This window comes from Rhinolophus sinicus, chromosome 5, assembly GCF_057876585.1.
Source record: "Rhinolophus sinicus isolate RSI-liver-muscle chromosome 5, RSI-T2T, whole genome shotgun sequence".
In the NCBI taxonomy this organism is placed as follows: Eukaryota; Metazoa; Chordata; class Mammalia; order Chiroptera; family Rhinolophidae; genus Rhinolophus; species Rhinolophus sinicus.
This window is the reverse complement of record NC_142505.1, coordinates 39861436-39881280: the sequence shown is the minus strand read 5'-3', so window position 1 is coordinate 39881280 and position 19845 is coordinate 39861436. Positions and strand designations below refer to the sequence as shown.

At 51.4% G+C, this 19845-nt stretch overlaps 2 protein-coding genes across 2 annotated transcripts in view; one reads left to right on the top strand and one right to left on the bottom strand.

Moving 5' to 3' along the window:
• The window catches only part of XPC (XPC complex subunit, DNA damage recognition and repair factor), a 43921-nt gene extending 35605 nt beyond the window's left edge, over positions 1-8316 (top strand). The window contains exon 17 of the mRNA XM_019747088.3: positions 7813-8316. The gene's annotated coding sequence lies outside the window, so the exon portion shown is untranslated. The remainder of the gene's footprint in view (positions 1-7812) is intronic.
• Positions 784-19735, bottom strand: TMEM43 (transmembrane protein 43). The gene is made up of 12 exons (XM_019747101.3): positions 19517-19735; positions 14810-14959; positions 13783-13917; positions 13059-13153; positions 12169-12218; positions 11852-11921; positions 10852-10922; positions 9636-9757; positions 9283-9357; positions 8614-8715; positions 5514-5631; positions 784-2898 (listed from the first exon to the last, which is right to left on the bottom strand). Exons 1-12 carry the CDS (start codon positions 19526-19528, stop codon positions 2696-2698), a joined length of 1203 nt encoding a protein of 400 aa, XP_019602660.1. The 5' UTR covers positions 19529-19735; the 3' UTR covers positions 784-2695.
• Positions 19736-19845: the final 110 nt, after the last annotated feature.

Genomic DNA, 19845 nt, shown 5'->3' with positions numbered 1-19845 from the left:
GGGAATAGGTTCAAGAGTATCACTCTGTCTCTGCAGAAGTAACTTGTTTTTCAGGCAGATGTCAGCTCCTAGGAGGCATTATGGAAATCAAGTGAAATACTTGGTTTTGAGAAATATAAGACTAGGTTTTGGAAAGTTATTACTCACCTGCTTCAAATCTTGTAACAAATATCAAGTACTAAAATTGCTAGCTTCAGAGTGCACAATTAGCAATAGTCCATTGCTTCAGTATAGGAGGCAAAAAGAATGAAAATTAAAATGTGCCACCTGTGTTTGGCATTTCATGAGCTTTCTCCCACTTAGTCCTCACAGCAACCTTGAGGGGTAGACCGGCATTGTCCCCTTTTTACAGATGAGGAAACTGAGGCTCAAAGAGCACTGATTTTTCCCAACACCACACAGCCAATCAGTGGCCGACTTGGGACTGGAATTCAGGTCTGTGCCAACCCAAAGCTGATGATGCCTTTTGCACTATATTGGACTGTGGCTCCATCGCACGTCTGTCTTCTAGCACATTGTGAAGATGGGTGAAGTGTGAGCCATTCACTTCCTCCAAAACAAAGTAAGCTTTGGTGTGTAAGGCTTCTAAGTGTAAGGACTAGGAATAGTGATTTGTCCTTTAAAAAAAAACAAAAAAAAACTGAAACCTATTTTAACCACTAAAAGCAACTAAGAACTGAGTTCTAAAATGCATACAGTTCTTACTAAATTCTATGGCTGAATTCTTTAAGATAGAAATTTCAGAAAGAATACAGAAACAAAAAAGGGATGATAGCAAGGTCGTATAAATGATACTTAGAAATTTATTTTGGTTTTCTATCAAAAATACAAAGATAACACAAATTTCATGATGATTTTCCAAAGGTTTCAAATATTTCTTAACATTTTGCTCTTAAAGAACGCTTCAAATTGGCAGAATTTAAAATCTGTACTAGGAAAAATGACACAGACCAAATCCGAAGGATTTTGTATTTCGCCATCATCTTGTTACACTGTTTTCCATAACATCCTTTGAGGATTTAGAGATTTAGTGAAACTGCTCACAAGGAGCAGCAGTGAATACTATTTCAATCCTTAAAGCCAGACACATCATCTCTGGGGCTGGCTGCCTTTAACACAAAGAATCTCAGTTTATAACAGATAGCCTAGGACAACAGAAGAGATTATTAGGTAACTATTTTCAGAAGTTCTGACCTCTTACTCAACTACTAAATATTTATTTGCTAAAGCAACCACTCCCTGCAAGGCAGAACAATTTCCAAATAGTAAAGATAGGGGATATACAAAGAATCTTTAGGACATCAAGGTTACAATATATTTTATCTCTCAAAGAGTATGAGAGTAGTTGGGAAATGGAGAAATTATGTGACTAAAGCGTGGGTAGATTTTATTTAGGAAAAGCAAAGCTGTGGACACTTAACGGATAAAACGAATCACTCAGAAGCAGCCACTTGAGGCCCGGCTGCTATAATTTTAGAAGTACTCCCATGATGAAAGAGGCCAGCAAGAGCATTGAAATCTACAGCGGGCCTGAGGCCTCCAAGTCTTGATTTTGACTGGGAATCACTACGAAGGAGCCCACTTAGGATAATAAAGCTTCCAACCTTCTCCTTTAATGGTTGACTAAAAACTCAAAACCATCTTCAAGTAAATAGGTAGTTTCTGATGCCAGAGGATGAAAGGAAATGCTTTTCTCTCCCCTGTAGAGCTTCCCCATCTCCAAGAGGGAAAACAAATCCTTTGCTAATACTTGTTTCAAAAGCATCTTAAAAGCTTCCCAGTGATCCAGAATACTGGTAACTTCTTTTTTTAACCAAGTCACACCCCCACTTAACCTTTCTGTGCACTGAATTAACTTCAACTAACAAATTTAAGGGTGTCTTTTTCTGTCACAGCCTGAAATGTTAATCATTCAGGAGGCTTTTGTTTTGCTTTTTAAATCTTATTTCAAACAACTCCCTCTTAGGGTAGGAGAGTACACATGAAGAAGTGAAGTAACAAAAACTCAGGGCCTTTGGAGATCCTACACACTAAAATGATTCTGCCAAACCATAAAAAAAGTGTAAAGCCCAACAAATGTCCAATTTTCCTTATGACATCTCCAGTGGTTCTTTTTTCTTGCAATACCAAATCAAGTTCTATCCACAAACTGGGTTTATGATGCCCCTGTTTTGCTGGGTATGGGCTTAGTCTGTCTTGGCAATCCAGTACTGCTTAGAGACAGCTGGTAACGGTGGCCCTTGAGCATCACGGGCACGGCTAGTGGTTGTGGCAGAGCCCTGGCACTCGTCTCCAAGGATGAGAGGCAGTAAGCGATAAGGCAGCAAGTCTCTTTGAGTGTCACCTCTTTGACAGCTGAAGACATCAGCCAAGTGAAGCATGCACACCGGCCACACACAGTCCCAAGAGAAGGGGAGGAAACAAGCAGGAGGACGCTTGTCATGCTGCCAGACAGGAGCTGCCTTCTGCCCATCAAAGCTCCTCACTGGCAAGAAAACGGGTGGAGAGCCATTAACTGATGAACACCAAACCCAGTGTAAGTGCCCTCTGCCAAGTCTGGCCCCTTGAAGAGTGGAGCAGGTGCAGAATCCAAAACTGATGAGGACTCGGGCTCTGGCACAAGTGGGATTGGAGGGCCGGGGGGTGACCTGGATCCTGAGGCTCACGTGGATGTCGGGTGGGTGCGGGGCCTGTTTCACTCCAGCTTCTTGGCTGACACCCGTGTCCGAGCAATGATGAAGGGCACCAGGGCCAGGCAGCTGATGACAAGGGACCACAGGGGCCGGTAGAAGAGCCAGCCGGCGGCCACAGTCAGCAGCGTCAGTGAGGTGGCCATGCAGAAGGCAAAGGCCTTCAGGCCAATGTTGACCAGGTCTCGGAAGACAGGAAACCAGTCCACTGTGGGGAAGAGAAAGGCAGTGAGGCTTGAGGCCACCGTGCTCTTCTGCGTCTCCTGAGATCAGGGAGTTCCTGTCTCTAGATAAGGATGAGCCTCTGCTGCCCAGTGAGTAAGGGGGGGGGTCAGCGGAAGGCAAACAATCTCCTAGTGAGGCCTGGAAGGTCCAGAAGAGGAGCTGCGTGACTGGGCACAGACTGAGCTACCCACTGCGCACACTCCAGGGGAGAAGGCACGGGCCAATGTTTTGTAAACTTTAAACTGTTGAGATCGGTCTGAGGCCAATATAAAGACATTTGACTGTAACACTGGCAAATACCCTGTTTGCTGCACACTCACGAAGGAGACTGGGCAGAACCTTCTGGGGGTGCCTATTTGGGCCCCTCAGTATTCCTGGAGGCATTTGCTCATTCAGGCAGCAGGTTGTTACCAACTGTTTATGTGTCCACTTCTGTGCAGGGCCTGAGGGAAGCAAGTTAGTCGGCCCCTGCCTCTAGGATCTCACAGGCTACTGTTAAAGGCTATGATTTACCATGTTTCCCCGAAAATAAGACCTAGCAGGACCATCAGCTCTAATGTATCTTTTGGAGCAAAAATTAATATAAGACCCGGTTTTATATAAGACCTGATATATTATATTATTATTATATTATACTGGGTCTTACATAAGACTGGGTCTCATATTACTTTTTGCTCTAAAAGTATTAGAGCTGGTGGTCCGGCTAGGTCTTATTTTCAGGGAAACACAGTAGCTAACTCCACCTGGAATTATCCTGTCCTGGGCCTGTCTAGCTTCTCTAGGATGGCATTCCCTGGCTACTGTCCACTGGAGGAATCGTCACTCAGTTTCCGGGAGGCCCCACTGGCCTGGTGCCCTGCCAGGACAACAGGACTCTGCAGACCACCTTGTGACTCATCTTGGTCTATTCCCATGGAGCACCCCTACCTAGCCCTCCTAATAAGCAGAGTTCATGTTTTTGAGCACTGACCATGTATCAGGCACTATGTAACCATCTCATCAAACCCTCAGGCCCACCCTATAAAGCTGGTACTATTCTTCACCTCGTTTTACACAAGGTCACCAAGGCCCAGAGTTCAACTCGCCCAAAACCGTACAGCTAGATAGTGCCACAGCCAAGAATGAAACTCAAGACGGTCTGAGCCCAGATCCTGCACTCTTAAGCCACTGTTCTGAGCCTTGAGAGGACAGGGACCTTGTCTGTGTGGCCTCCAAGGCTTAGAGCAATGTCTTCCACACAGCAGGCACTCAGTAAGTTCTTACTGAGTCAACGAACGCTTCTGCATTGCAGCTTCCTGAATCACTCCACTGTACTCTGGATCTCTCCATGCTCAGAAGTCTGTTCTGAGTCTGGAATGTCAGCATTCCACATGTAGAGAGAATCAGGATCACAGGCAATCAGAGATTCAAAGGGCCCTCTGAGACGGACTCCAACCTCCTCATCCTGACGATGGGGCTACTGAGGCTCTGAGAGGGGAAATGGCCTGTCCAGGTAATACAGCCATTGATGGGCTTGCTGCAGAGGACGATGGGGGATTCTGCTCAAATTCTGCTCTCTCCTGAATGGTGCCCAAGTTGCATCTTGACTTTCTGAGCACAACTCAGCTATCCAAAGAAAACCTCCGAGCTCGAAGTGTCCTTCCCCTCCCTGCGCCTCAGTTTTCCCATCTGTGAAATGAGGGTGGTGGCTCTCCCAGCTCTGGCAGTCTGGGATGTATGCAGCCAGGCCTCTCCCCAACTGGAATAGGTAAGTCGGGGAGAGGTTTCTGTTGGGCTCAGAGAAGGCTGGACAGAATCATCTGATGGGACAGGAAGACACTGGGGTAAAGGCTCAGAGGGGGAAAGTTCTCTGAAAAGCTCCATCCTCTTGTTGCAACAGTTTAAATAAACCCAGCCCTTACTTAGTCAGCCTGGGCGCTCAGTCCTGAACCAGACTGGGTCACTTGGGCAACACCAGGCTCTCTGGTGCCAACCTCAGGCCCTGGGAGCAGCCCAGCCAATTCTTCCCTGTGTTCCAGACTTGCTGGCTGCCCCAAATCTAGCCCAGGTTTTGGGGTGGGGAATGAAGTATAATAATGGTTTAGTGTTTCCTATTTACCAAACATTTCATAAAATTCCAAATTAGGAGTGAGGTAACTGAAGCTGAGACAGAAAAGGGGATGATGGCCCAAGTATCCAGAGCTCTGACACAGCAGATTTCAGGTCTGGCTCACTGCAAAGGCTGGCCAGCCTCTTCACCATGGCTATTCAGTTGTACAATGAAAGGAGGAAGGAATGAGCGAGTGAGGGAGCCAGTGGACAGGTGGATGAAGCGGAGCCAGACCCTCGGACCACAGTGGCTAGACCAACGTCCTGGGGTCAGCATCCTCTGCCCTCACCCCCTGGAAGCATCTTGTCCCTCATGCCTGCCTGCCTTTGCTCATTCATCCCAAAGCTATGGAGTGGGGTCACAGAGATGGACCAAAGGACCAGCCTCTGCCTCAAAGAACACCCCGTCAGTCTGCAAAGACGTGTGAAAGACTGACAGACGATGGTGTGAGAAGCTCAAAGGAAGCACAGGGCTACAGGAAGGCGGGCACGATCCGTCCCCCCACCTACCCAGGGTATAGACGATCCGCATCATGAGGTTGAGGCCCATAAACATGGCCATCCAGCCTGCAGCCCGCAGGCCCCATGTCTTCATGGAGTTGCTCTTTTGTTCTCTCTGAAACACCTCCTGCAGGACAAGACAGGGGAGTGAGGTGTCATGTCTTATGTCTGAGGGGGTCACCAGCATACCCAGCTGGCAGGGCAGACGACTGAGGGGACCATGCCAACACAGGAGCCACTGGCCATTTCTGAACAGACCAGAGGGAGATAAGGGCACATCGCCCACCCAGGTCAAAGTACCTCCCCAAACTGGCACAGCAGAGCATGGCACAGAGATCTCTGTGGAAGGTATGGGCCCTCCTCAGATCAGAGCCCACCCCCTTCAAGAGGCCTTGGCCCATTGTCTCCTCTAGAATGGACCTGACCCTCTCTCTCTACAGCAGTACCTTCCTGGGGTCATTTATGAACATCCGTGACACGGGGGTGTGTGTGTGCGCCTGTCAGGCACTGTGGGAAACGCTCCGTGTCTGGTATCCGACCTAATCTCGGCTGCTCTGCTCACGGCATCTGGGGCACTCCTGCTTTCCCTCCTACTTCTCAGACCCCCTTCTCAGTCGCCGGGGCTTTCCTTCCTTCTAAATGCTGAAAGTCTCGCTGCTTCAGTCAACTCTCTCCCCAGGAAATCCCTCTATGGCAGTGCCCCTCATTTAAAGCTGCAGCCCTGTGGCTTCCACTGCCCATGTGACATCTCTACTTCATGTTTTGGCACATCTGACACTGACACTGGAGCTTCCACCCCAACCTGTTCCTCTCTGTCGTCTCCATCTCAGCAAATGGTACCACCCACCCACCTGCACAAGCCAAAACCTGGATATCAAACTTGGCTCGCTCCTCCCCTCACCATCTTCCATCCAGGCCATCAGCAAGTCCTGGAAATGCTGTGTCCACATTTCCCCAAATCTCACCAGTTACCCCCTCTCACCAGGACCGCCGCAGTCGCCCGCTCCCCACTGGCCTCCCTGCCTCTGCCACCACTACCACCTTCCCCATGCAGCAACCTGCCAAGGCCCTGCTGCCTGTGCCCCAGCCCCACTGGCCGCCTGCTGGAGACGAAGTCAAGTGTCCTCCTGCCGCAGGGCCTTGGCACATGTGGTTGCTCTGCCTAGAGCTCGTTTGCCCAGTTTGCCTGGCCAGCTCTGACACGTTCTTCCAGTCTTGGTGTAAATGCCATTTCTTCAGAGAGCATCCCCTGTTACTATCTATAGGAATTACAATATGACATATTTATTGCTTACTAGTAACCAGTCACTGTCCTAAATGCCTTATAAGTATTATTTAATCCTCAAAATAACCTGACGTAGGCACACTTTCTCCATTTTACAGATGAAACTGAGGCTCTGAGAGGACAAGGAACAGGCCCAGGGTCTCACCCCAAGCAGTTAACTAAGCTGTGAGCTTGGGGACAGGGATCATGTCTGTTGTGTCCCTTGCTATGTCCCTGGTGCTTAACAAAAACATGTTCAATCACAGCACCCAAGTAACATGGGGATAACAGTAATAATCTCTTTTTAAAATTTTTGTTTTACAGAAGGGACAACAGGTTCACAGAGGATAAAAACTGGCCCAAAGTCCTGTGGCCAGTAGAAGGCAGAGCAGGGCTTGAGCTGGGGCATCTCCCATGTCCATACTTGTCCACACAGCACACTCCTGCCCTCGGAACTGGAATCTGGGCATCCTGACTCGGGGTCCAGGTTATCTCAGGGCCCCGGGCAGCCTCCTTGGCTCAGGGCCTTCTCTCCCTGCTTGGCAGAAGCCCCAGACCCTGTGCTGGAGGCTCTGGGGGAGCAGGAAGCACCTGCCCTGCACTCAGAGCCTTCCCTCCCCGGGAGTTATCTAAGCCATGAGCTGCACTACTTCTCCTCAGGGGCGGGGTGCAGGCCTTAGACCTGGGCTTCCACCTGCAGAAGGCTGGAAGCCTGGGGCAGGGCTGGAGTTCTGGGAGAGAGAGCAAGTCCTGGACAGGGCCTCCTAATTTTAGAAACTCCCCAGGGGGCCCTGAGAGCTGCGGGAGGAAAGGGTGACTCATGGCCTGCCAGATTGGGAGGTGGCAGCCCCACCCTGAGGTTGGTAACGGCTCCTGGGCTGTAGCCCAACCAAACCCTACTCCTGGCCAGATAAAGGCATGACCCATGTACCACCCAGGGGCTGGGGGCTAAAGTAAGAGAGATGACAGCTGAGAGCCTAAGAAGAGGGTCAAAAGGGTCCTAGCTAAACCCTGACATCTGACCACTGTGTTCATTCTTTCCAGCCCTTCTGGATGAAAAGCCCAGCAATCCTGGTCAAGCCAAGCACAGAATGTCCCACAAGTGACACACTGTGTTCATCAACAATGTAAAAGCTGCCTTTTTCTGTTAAAGAGAAGGATTTCCTGCCTAGAGAAGAGAGTCAAACTTTTAAGGCACGGAATGGAACTGATCAGTACATTTTGCACCCCTTCTCCTTGGGATGAGGTGAGGCATGACCCTCTTCTTTCTACAAATGGGACAGGGGTGCCCGCCCTCACTCACCTGGTCCTGGGCCTCTGCAGCTCAAGTCCCTTCAGTGCCCCCTAATGCTCTTAGAGAAGCAGTACCTCCTCACAAGGGGCCCCTCCCCGTCTCTGTGGGCAGTGGCCACACCAGCACTCCTGATGCCCCCAACAAGATGCACTCGGACCTGCCTAGACTACTGAGGGACCCCTGACTCTTCCAGCACTGACTTCTCTTCACTTGGGACTCAGCAAAAATGTCACTCAGAGCGTTATCAAAGCAGATTTCCTGTCATGTCCGTGTATCTCAGAGCATCTGCCTACCCTTCTAACCCAGCACGAGGTGTCCTTACCCACTTGTTTTCCTGCTGAGTCTCTCCCACAAGACAGGAAGCCTGTGGGGAGGAGTCTGTTTTGCCCACTGTTCCATCCTGAGTGCCTGGCGCAGTCTGGCATAGGGAGACGCTTATTCCTATTTCTTTATCTTGCCTCCTTTCACTGGCTATGACCTCTAGTAGGAGGGAAGAGGGAGTGAGGGAGATGGCAGTCCCTCCATCACAGAGGTGGGCAGCAGCAACTCACCTCTGGTGAGAAGTCCCCATGGTGCAGGAGAAGCAAGATGTCCCCAGACTTGGTGGAATAGGGGACTAGCTGGTCACCCCGCTGCCGGGCAATCACAGTGACCTGGTCAGAGAATTCAGTGTTAGAGCTGAGGGGGTGAGCAGCCCACCTGGTCCCAGCACCTCTCTGCACTGTGCCAGCTACAGAAGTGAGTGAGGAGACCCATGCCATCTTCAAGCCTCTCTCTCCACACATCGATGGGGGTACAGCACTCCTGGAGCTCCAGCTGAGCTGCTTTATTTGAAGCTCCAGCAAGGACCCTGGGCCGGGGGACATGGGGGGATGGGATGGCACATGACAGGGTCAGGAATGGGAGATAAAGTATTCACAGAGCAAAAATTGGGGGCGGGGGGAGGCAGAGCGGTATGTGATTGGAAGAACTCTCCTTAGGAATAATTATGAGATTCCCCCGACAGCTCTTAAGCTGGGGCGTACAGGTGTCCATGGCTAGCTTTGGGGGGCACAGACCTCTGACCCCGCTCAAAGGCACGCCTGACCACATGTGAATGTGAGCACGTGCACACGGGTCCTAGAGGAAGAGTCCAAAGCTTTCATGACATTGTCCACTGAGTCTATGCCCTGGAAGGTTAGGAAGCCCTGCCTCAGTCTACCCCGGGAAAGCTGGATTACCACGTGAGCTGGGCCCAGGTCAGGGTCATCGCCGCTCAGCCCCGCATAGGAAAAGAAAACGCGCAGGTCTCCAACCTGGGAGGCGGAAGAGAAGTGAGGTGAGTGAGACCAGGAGCAGCCAGTGTGGGCCTGGGTCCGTGAGCCCCTGCAGTCACCCTCCGTTCCCACCTGCACACCTTTGCCCAGGTGATCCCATCACCTGAATGCCCTCCCCTCCAATTTCATTTGGCCAAGTGCAGTTATGGATGCAACTGAACTGAATCAGTCTTAAGCCAGAATTTGACCATTCGTGTGTGGCCTGGGGGGGAGTACTCGGAGGGCCCTGATCTTTGCCATCTGAACTACCCAGGCACCTCTGGATACTTGGGATTTTCACTGTGGTAGAAATAGTCTCCCCGGCGAATGATGTCCACGTGTGGGTCCTCCAGCTTGGACAGGCTCAGCGGCTTGAAGTTGTCAATTTTGTCAATGAGGCCTAAGAGAAGCAGGGTGGTGAGTGACGGGTGCACAAACTAGAACAGCCACGCTCTGCAAATCTCTCGGCCTGCCGCCTGCCGTTCTTCCCACTGCGCCCTCACAAGTCCCACCGAGCTGTCCCCTCCTGGCTCAGCCCCCTTGGGGGCCTCTGCATGCACAGCCTCCCCTCCATAGCTGCTGTTTTGCCAGCCCCATTTCAGTCTCCATCTCCTCCAGGAAGCCTTCCCTGTCCCCTCTCTCCATCTAGTCAGTGACCACAGCCCTGGGAATGGCCTTAGCCCTGGGCCCATTCCACCTTACGAAGCTGTGGGGGACAGGAGACTGAGGGTGTGCCATCCAAGAGAGGAGGGCGGGAGTATGTTATCACTGTGCCCCGTTATCCATGTCCAAGCCTGGCTCCCATGCTGCATGGAGAGAACGTAAGGCCAGGGCTGGCTGGCACAGCAGGCACTAGCTGAGTGACAGAGCAGATGGCAGACAGGCCAAGCCCTGGCTCACCAACCTCTCCTCCCTCACCTTGGCTGTTTGGGCCTTCAGTGTCCTCTCCTGCCTTCCAGGTCAGGCTCAGGGACAGAGCCCTGACAGTGACTATGGCTGGTGACGCTGCCTTGTCCATTTAAAGGCTCTCTTTGGAGTCACTTGAGGGGGACTGCGATGAAACAATCCTCCCTGGCACAGAGCAAGATGCCAGTTGGGGCTCAGAGGCGGAGCCCTTGGGGGTAGCCTAGTCTCTCCTACTGGCTCGCGGGCTGCTTGAGAAAGGGCTCTCGGCTCTGTCTGGTGAGAATGGGCACTGGCACTGCAGTGGTGCCTGGCAGTCATTCTCTGGAAACATCCAGGTTTCAGAGGAACCTGGCCAGGGATGGGGGTGCTCTACATAGTCCCCACCTCCTGAAGACTTGCCTTCCCTCTGGCGCCCACCCAAACCATGATGCTGGGACAGGTGTGTGCTGATCCCATGCCCGGGGGCAGCAGGACCCCTTTAACCACCTGAGGGCTATGACCAGAAGTAGCAGCTCTTGCGAGGTAGCCAAATGGAAGCACAGGGCCCCTGGGCTGGTGACTGCTCATCTGAAGGGGCCAGAGACTTACCTGCTGAGAGGAAAAACCTGCCAATTTGAACGAAAGGGGCTGTTGCCGTGAATGACTCCACTGCCATCGCACTGTGGGAGAGAGAGGGAGCCGTCAGTGAAGTGGGGTACCAGGTGGGAGCTCTCTGCGTTCCTTCGGGTTGCGCTTGGTAGGAGGCCCTGCAAGTCCAAACTAGCCCAGGCACTGCAGACGTCTTGTCTTTACCACCGGCTCCACCCTCAAGTTCCCGTCCGCCTCTCCTGGATGGCGCACCCCCACTCTGTCTCCTGTCCCCCAGAGCTTCATACCCTCTTGCCTGGCCCCCTGCAAGCTTGTCCCACCCCAGCCCCCAGTTATCAGATGGACCCTCCGTGGACTTCATACCTTCACTGACCCTTCCCAGCCCCGGGGAGCCTCTAAGCCCCACTGTGCACATTCAAAGCCCTTCCTGACATAGCCCTACCCATGGCTACACGCAGCCCGCACTCCAATGTTGCCCCAGCATAGGGCCCACTTCACCACCTTCATGTCCCCGAGCTAACCTCCCTCTGCCAAAATCCTATGAAGGCCCAGATCAAAGGCCGCTGCCTCCTGAAAGCCCTTCCTGATTGTCCTCCCACCCCGATGGCTAACTGTTAACAAATGCTTCGCAGGGACTGTACGTGCAAATCCCTTTGGGCACTCAATCCAGGCCTTACATTTGTGACTTGTTAGACGGGAGTTTGTGTGGAGTCAGGGAAGTTGGGTCTTGCCTGTGTTCCTGGTGCCCAGCACAGGAACTGCCCCACCCAGCATCCAGATTTGTGCCAGGGAGAGGGTGGTCATTGCAGGCCCCCACAGTGACTCCAAAGAGAGGCCTTCCAGGGACAAGGCAGCATCACTGACCACATGACCCACCATGTCTAACACTTTCATCGACTCATGAGGCAGAAATAACTCCCATTACTCATGAAGAAGCTGAGGCTGGGGACCTGCCAATGGCAGCCAAGACTGCGCTCCGGCCTGGGGGCCCAGTTCTCACCTGGGGTTTTTGTGGCCAATCTCTCGGTCGAAGTTTCTGCTGTTGACAATTTCTGACCTCCATTCAGTGTCTGTTGTGGGGAGAGGGAACAACTCAGCAGCCATGGTAAGGGTGGTCACATGTCTGAGGCCCACTGGCCCGCACCCTCTTATCCAAGCCCGTGACCACCCCAGGGCCATAGGGGCAGCTCTGGGGGCCTCACTGGATGGATGGACGAGCAGGGCTCTGACGACCGGCACCCAGGGATCCCAACGCCTGGTTCTGCACCCTTCCCCACAGCGTCTGCCCACAGGCCTGGGGTGTGGCTCGACACTCACTGTAGGAGTACCTCCTCTCGGTCTTCACTTGCCCGTCCTCGGTGTACTCCCTGCAAGGAGAGAACAGGTGGCCCCAGAGTCAGCCCCTCACTCCTGAGGCACTCCCATCTCTAAGCATCTCCAACTGGAAGTAACTCAGGGTTACCAGGTCAAACTGCCCAGACGGAACAGGCCTATCTGCACCAGCCCAGAGACAGAGGGCTCATTCCCTGGCTGACAGCCAGCTACAGCCCTTGAAGGCCCTGGATGCAGAAAAGTACTTTCTCCTCCTGAGCTGAAATCTGCCTCCACCTGGCTCCCACCAAGGGTCACAGCCCCAGGCTCTGGGCTCAGAAATCTGTCTGTACCCTCCACTCTAGGAGAGCCCAGTGGAGGCCCCCTGCAGCTGCCTTTCTCTAGGCTGAGCTGCCCTGGCTCCCCACCCCTCAACTCACAGTCCATGTGGCTCAGGTGAGGCTGACCCCACCCCCAGCTCCAGCTGACCCCAGCCTAGCCAATGAGAGCCTGCCCTGGGACTTGTGTTAGAACTGATAGCATGTAAACCAGGAGGCCACTTCTGCCCCGTCATGGGAGAGAAGACGGAATGAACACATAGGAAAGCATTGTTTGGGGCCTGGATCCAGTCATGCCTTATGCTTGGGCATCCATGGAACTTCCCAGGTAAGGGAGCTAATCAATCCTGCTTTCTTCTTTGAGCCACTCCGCATTGAATTTCTGCCACCTCCAAGCAAATGATCACTGGCTAAGAACTTTGGGATAATTTGGCATTTCTCTGATAGGAAGAGTTTATACTTTAAATTTCAGAAGCGACTAAATGAAGGCCACCTGCATTTTGTCCTACCATCTGCACCTCCTCTACCCCGAACGATTTTCACTCCTGGGCACCTCACCTGGATTCCTCAGTTTCGACCCATTGGTACATCTCCACGTGCCGCCGCAGCTTCACAGCCGGAAGGTGGACCCCGTAGTTTGGATCAGACAAGAGCTTCAAAACAAATCAAACCAAAAAGAAAGAAAGAAAGAACAAGACTCACATCAGCCCAGAATGCCCAGCTCGGAGAAAGCTGGACTAGAAGAGAAATCGATACAAAGAGCAGGGACAGGATGGAAAACCAAGGCTGCTTTGTGTTGAAGAATCAAGGGAAGATGCCTGTCCAAGTTGTAAACAGCTGTGCCCAGTGCCTGTGACCACATGCTTCTCAGTACAGGCTCGGGCTCCATGGCCAATGACACGGCATTTGGTGCTCAAACAGGAGCGGTCCAATAACCAGTGTATCTCTGTGGCCTTGCACTAGACACATATGCTAATCATAATTCGGGCACCTATTTGTAAAGCTCTCGCCCTGTCCAGGCACTGTGCCAGGACTTCAGCTACTTAATCCCACCGAATCTTCAAAACTGGCCCCCGGTTCGTTACAATTATTCTCCCCATTTTCCAGATGAAGATGTTGAGACTCAGGAAGGATGGGTCCACACAGCCGCTGAGTGCTGGAGTTGGGAATCACACACAGGTGTGTCCATCTCTAAGGCTCATGCTTTCAAAATCCTCAACCAGACGATGTGCCCCAATGTGCCCCAAGGCTCCAGTGGGTCAGCAACCATCGCCAAACATACCTTGGACGTCCGCAGGGCCCCAATGATGTGCACCAGCCTCCCTTCATTCTCCGGAGCCACGCTGTGGATGCTGTCGGGGGAAACCACAAGTGAGAGCCCCTCGGCCAGGGAGGTTGCCGTCTTCAACGCACGGCCCTGTGAGCAAGGGGAGCAGGATTTCAACAACTCAGGTGTGACCGGACACAGCTACGCTCATTGCAGTGCCTCAGGACAGGATGGGCCTCAGGGAGCAGAGACCGAGCTCCCCATTTTACAGTTGGAAAACTGAGGTCTAGTAAGTGGCAGACTTGGGATTGGAACCCAGGATCCCAGCTTTCCCCGGCAAACCTCTTCCCACCACCCCGCTGCCCCCATATTGGAGTGAGATGGTGTTTTGTCTGCCCTGTACCCCTTTCCTCATTTTCCTTTGACTTCTCCTCCACTCCCCTCCTCTCAGTACATGTGGTTTACATGGGCCTATCTGTACTGCAGTCCAAATCATGTGACCCAGGCCAAGCCAATTAGAACATGTGTCCATTGGCCACAGGGATTGGTTCAGAGAGAGGACCAAGATCCAAGCCAGGAGATGGAGATCTGCCTGTAACTTTTGCTAAATTCATTTAGAAAGTGATAGTTTCTCTGTTCTCTGGGGTTGCTTAGCTGATTGGATGTCACCCTGGAGTACCTTTGCCACCACAAAGGAAGAGCCTGACAAAGAAATATCCAAAACAGAAAAGTAAGCAAGAGATGGAGAAATGGAGATTCCTGGTGACCCAGCATGAATGCCTGGATCCAACCATGCCTGAATCTGGTGCTACCCAGGATTTCAGGCGTGTTAATCTACCCACTTCCCTTCCCTATGTGGCTTCCCTTCCCGCTATGTCAGCTGTGAGGTGGGTAGATAGAATTCTGATTAATTCAGCCTCTCTCCTCTCTCTTCTGTAAAATCTAGGCCCTTATGACTAAATCTAGCCTCTGCATTCACAGCCTTTGCTACCTGATACTACAGGGACCCTCACTCTGCACAGAACGACCCCAAACATTTTACCTCATTGGTAAAAATCAAGTAGAAGGAGAGCAGGAAGGTCATGAGCCCCACAAACATTCCACCTGAGGTCTCACTCAGCCGCTCCAGGAAGCCAGGCTGGGGGTCAGTCGTAATTTTGACATGTTCTCTTCTGTTACTCGTACTGGAATACTGGAAAAAAAAATTCTTTTTAATCAGAATGAAAATTAGTTTTTTAAAAGTAAGTTGAATGTCGCTATTTATATTAATTTTTTTTATTTTGTTTTGTTTTTGTTTTTTTTAAATTGGGGAACAATGTGTTTCTCCAGGGCCCATCAACTCCAAGTCGAATCTATTATGGAGGGCGTAGCTCAGCTCCAAGTCCAGTCGCCATTTTCAATCTTAGTTGCAGGGGGCGCAGCCCACCGTCCCATGTGGGAATTGAACCAGCAACCTTGTTGAGACTCACGCTCTAACCACCTGAGCCATCTGGCCGTCCCTATATTCAGTTTTTATTGTTTTAATTACATATGGTAAAAATTCAGAGATATTAAGTGTATAGTTTGATGGGTCTTGACAAATGCATATGCCATTTGACCAACATCTAGATCAAGAGACAGAACAGGTCTGTCACCCCAGAAAAGTTTTGTTTCCCCTTTCCCAACAATACTCCCCTTTCCCCATCCCTCGGAGGTTTTGAATTTTTGTCATCATAGATTAGTTTTACCTTTCATAGAACTTGACATTAATGGAATCATCATACAGCACAAACTCTTTTCTGTCCAGATTCTTTAACTCAGCATGAAGCTTTTGAGGTTCATCCACGTCATGGTGTGTACCATGTTTCCCCAAAAATAAGACTTAGCCGGACCATCAGCTCTAATGCATCTTTTGGAGCAAAAATTAATATAAGACCCGGTGTTTATATTATATTATATTATACCCAGTCTCATATTAAAATAAGACCGGGTCTTATATTAATTTTTGCTCCTAAAGATGCATTAGAGCTGACTGTCTGGCTAGGTCTTATTTTTGGGGAAACGGTATCAGTAGTTTGTTCTTTTTTGTGGCCGAGTAGTATTCCATTCACAAGTACACCACATTTGTTGATTCATTCACCAGAGATAGATATGTTGGTTATTTCCAGGTCTTAGCTATTATGAATAACACTTCTATGAACATTCATGTATGAACCTTTTTATAGACACATACTTTCATTTCCCTTGGGTATTGGGAGTAGAAATTGCTGGATCATATGAAAAATTCATGTTTTTTAAGAAACTGAACTGTTTTATAAAGAGGTTATTAGAGATACATTTTTAATTCAGTTCAACAAATAGTGGCTCAGCTTCCTGAAGGCCGTGCCAGACCTTGTATGGGTGAGAGGAGGGGGAGATAGGCTTCGGGCCACTGGGTCACTGCCACAAACAGTGCTAGGCCATACTGAGTGTCTAGTGAGAAGACTGGATCCAGTACTAAAGGAGGGACCCCTTCCAGATGGGGGATCAAGGCAGGCTCCCTGGAAGAGGGAGCATTTGAGTGGGATCTCAGAGTCAGACCCTGGGGTAAGGGTTTCCCCAGCAGCAGGAACTGTATGAGCCATCATGAGGAAGTAGGAAGTGGTTCTGAGGGAACAGCTGCCTATCTGCTCTGGCTGGGTTAGGGGGAGTATGGGGGGGCAGCTAGGCATATCCAGGCAGGTTCATGGAAGGCCTCAAATTCCAGGGTCAGTGGATCAGGCTTTGTCTAGCCAATAGTAGAAGCATGGTTTGGAGTGGAACCACTGCTGACCGCCAAGTGTCATTTTCAAGGGCAGGACTCTAGAGCCAGAAGGACTGGGTTTGAATCCAGATTCTACCACGCACCAGCAATGGGACCTTGAACAAGCAATGTAACCTCTTTATGCCTTCCATTTCCTCGTCGGTAAAATGGGGATAATAATCTAATACATAGAGTTGTAGTAAGAAGGAAAGGACCTAATTATTGGATGGTCCAGTGCCTAGAGCACAGGTGCTAGCTGGTGGAAAGGTTATCAGCTTTCTCTGTAACTGACACCAAGGCTGGTACCAAGGCTGGGGGTCAGATGAGCACTCAGGGTGAGCCAGGTCCCATCCTGTTACAGGGGGTGGCATGAGGGTCAGAGGAGAGATTCAAGTCAGTCTCCATTTGAATAAGGCTGATGCCATGTTCTCTGACTGTCCCCAAATGCCACCAGCCCAGGCCTGCCAAAGACCAGATGTACATTACATTCAGAAATGGTCTTGACTTTCCATGCCATTTGGAAATATCAGTGGAGGAATTCACTGTAGGCAGGTAGGTGACCATCAGCCATCATAATAACAATGGCAAACACACCAGTCTATCACCGGCCAGTCATTGGCGCTATCACTACCCCATTTCACAGATGAGAAAACCGAGGCTCAGCAGTTAAGTCATCAGGCCAGACAGGAGGCCACTCTCCTAACACTCTGCTCCGCCCGGCCAGGCATTCTTCACTTCTTGGGATGTAACAAGAGCAGAATATTGGGAGCCAACTGCAGACAGTGAGACAGGAAACAGAGCCAGTCCTGCTGTTAACCAGTGCAGCCCCAAACTTGGCGACTGGAAGGCATGGCTTCCTTCTGGGCCTCCCCTCAGCGTATATCTAGGAACCAACGTCAAGACAATGGGCTCAAAGATGGCTTTGAAGAGAAGGAAGAAAGGCCCAAACTAGGGGAGGAGGAAAGTGGGTAGTGACACGACACATCAGCCCACATTCTCAACCGACTTCCCCATAAACAGGATGATGGAGATTTCCTCTGCCCATTCCTCACTACCCACCCTTGTACCTCCTCTAGCCTCAGGGGCACCCTCTTGAGCCTTTCTTCCTTCTCTTCAAGGCCATCTTTGAGCTCCCAATCTTGATGTTGGCTCCTTGATGTGTGCTGAATACCTAAATGTATCTTTAGTGACACATACCACCCCCCGCCCCCAGTCCCAGCACTTTGGGCTCAGAAGCAATGAAGGGTGGGAACAGAGGTCGACGCACAGGCCCTGAGAATGACTTGCTGTGTAAGTTGCTCTACCTCTCTGATCCTGTTTACTCACATAAAATGGAGACAGTAAATAGTACCTGTCACAGGGGAGTTGTTACATTGATGAAGAATTCTGTCACCTCCCTGCTCCACCCCACCATCTTCCCCACTGGCCTACGAGCTCCCATAAACATACATCAGGCTACTAGATGAATCAACAAAGACTTGGCAGCAGAGGATATCCAAACTCATTGATATTCCTCCGCAAAGGTCAGGTTTCAACATACCCAAGATGGTCTCTGCCTACCAGGACCATCGTGTTAGACTGTGAAGAGGCATTTTCATGTATTAACTACCTACTATGCACCAGGCGCTGTGCAAAGCACAATTTCCCTTACACTTCCCAACAAGGCCACACAACTATAGAGAGGATGAAACTGGATTTGCCCCCAGGTCTGCCTGACTCTAAAGGCTGCCGGTTTCAGCACCTTCCCAGGATGTAACTGGCCAAGGTGGCTGTGAAACCTGGGCAAGTGCCTTACTCTGCTGGGGAAATTCCCTATGTGGTGGTGTGGTGGCAGACAGGAGGCCACCTCTGGGGACAAGCCAATCTCCTGACTGCCCTCTCCCCTGGCAGATCCTGGGTCTCAGGATGTGAGGCTTCTAGGTACAGCATTCAGGACGTCTAGGCCTCCACGACAACTCTAACGTGGAGCAGAGTACACACTAGGGCTGTAGTGACACAAACCTTGCCTCTCAGAGGGTGCGGCAGACAGAGAGGACCCTTGGGGACAGAGAAGGTGCCTGGAGAGAGGGTGTACCAGGCTAGGGGAGAGTGGGTAGGACACTCCACCAAAGCAGGAGGGAGGGAGGGAGTGTCTGGGGCTGGCAGGGCTCCCGAGCTGGCTCCAGCGGCACTTTCACAGAGGAGGGGAGTGGTGAGTCACAGTTTTTCTCACACCCAGAACTCTGGTGGGATGTGCTGCTCGTTTTGTTGAATGAATGTTGGGCTTAAAAAGAAAGGTTCCTGAGAAAGGTTGGCTGCAGGACGAAGCGGCCAGCGGCCTTTTGAAAGGAACCACCTTCAGTGGGGACCTCTCTAACTAAATCCACGCTAGAAGAAGGAGGGCCCAGCAGTGGGGCCATGCTCCCTCCTACAGTTATTCTAACTCCTCCGCTCCCAACCAAGCCTGTGCCCCTTTGCAGCATCATAGCCTCGGTTCGCATACCCCCTAGGACGGGGAGCTGAACGCCCGCCGGGACAGCCCTGTCTGTCCGTTGCTGAACAGCTCCACCTGGGCGGCATCGGCCTCCCCACCCTTGCTGAGGACGACACTCCTCTCTGAGGTTTCGTCCAGCTCTCTAAGTCTGCAAATTTGAGAACTCCAAGGGCCCAGGAGGGAACTGGGAACCAAAGGAAGGGCTGCAGGGAGGCGCCGCGCACCAGTAGATCCCAATGCCAGCAACCCCTCCTGAGTCTCCCTCCCCGCAAACGCGCGACCCCAGGATGAGGTGGACCAAAGGACACGGACAAAAGGATTCGGGACAGGCTAAGAGAAATGAACAGACGGACTAGCTGCCGTTAGGCATAGACACCGCATGCAGAGGAAGATAGGGAGTCGGCTGCACCGACAAGAGGCAGACAAGCAAAATGGACCTAGGCGGCCCCTTGGAAGAGAAGGCCCCGGGACACGGGGAAGTTTGGGTGTGGCCCGGCGCATCAGGAGACACTTACATTCGCGGCCATGGTGGGACCCGGCTCGCCGCCCCGTCTCGTTCTGTTCAGCTAGGAAAGGGCTTTACAGAGTGCGGAGTCCAGAGGTCTGTCGTCTGCCCAAGAGCCGAGAAAACCAGCGTGATGCCCAGAACCAGAGAGGACGCGCTACGACGTTACCACCCCGCGGTCCCCGGCTTTTCTGCTCATGCGCGCCTGAAGGTCTTCTGGAAACTGTAGTCCGGAGTCAGGTCCTTTCTAAACAAAGTTGCAAAATGCATTGCTTGTCATTGATGCGCTTGCGCACTGCAAGCTTTCTGGGAAGTGTAGTTCCTACTGCCTAGAGAGCA

Coding starts and splice junctions, on each gene's coding strand:
- TMEM43 (XM_019747101.3), bottom strand. Junction 8,716..9,282: donor ACCTGGGCCCAGCTCACGTG/GTAATCCAGCTT, acceptor TTCTCTGACCAG/GTCACTGTGATTGCCCGGCA. Junction 5,632..8,613: donor ATGGGGACTTCTCACCAGAG/GTGAGTTGCTGC, acceptor CTTGTCCTGCAG/GAGGTGTTTCAGAGAGAACA.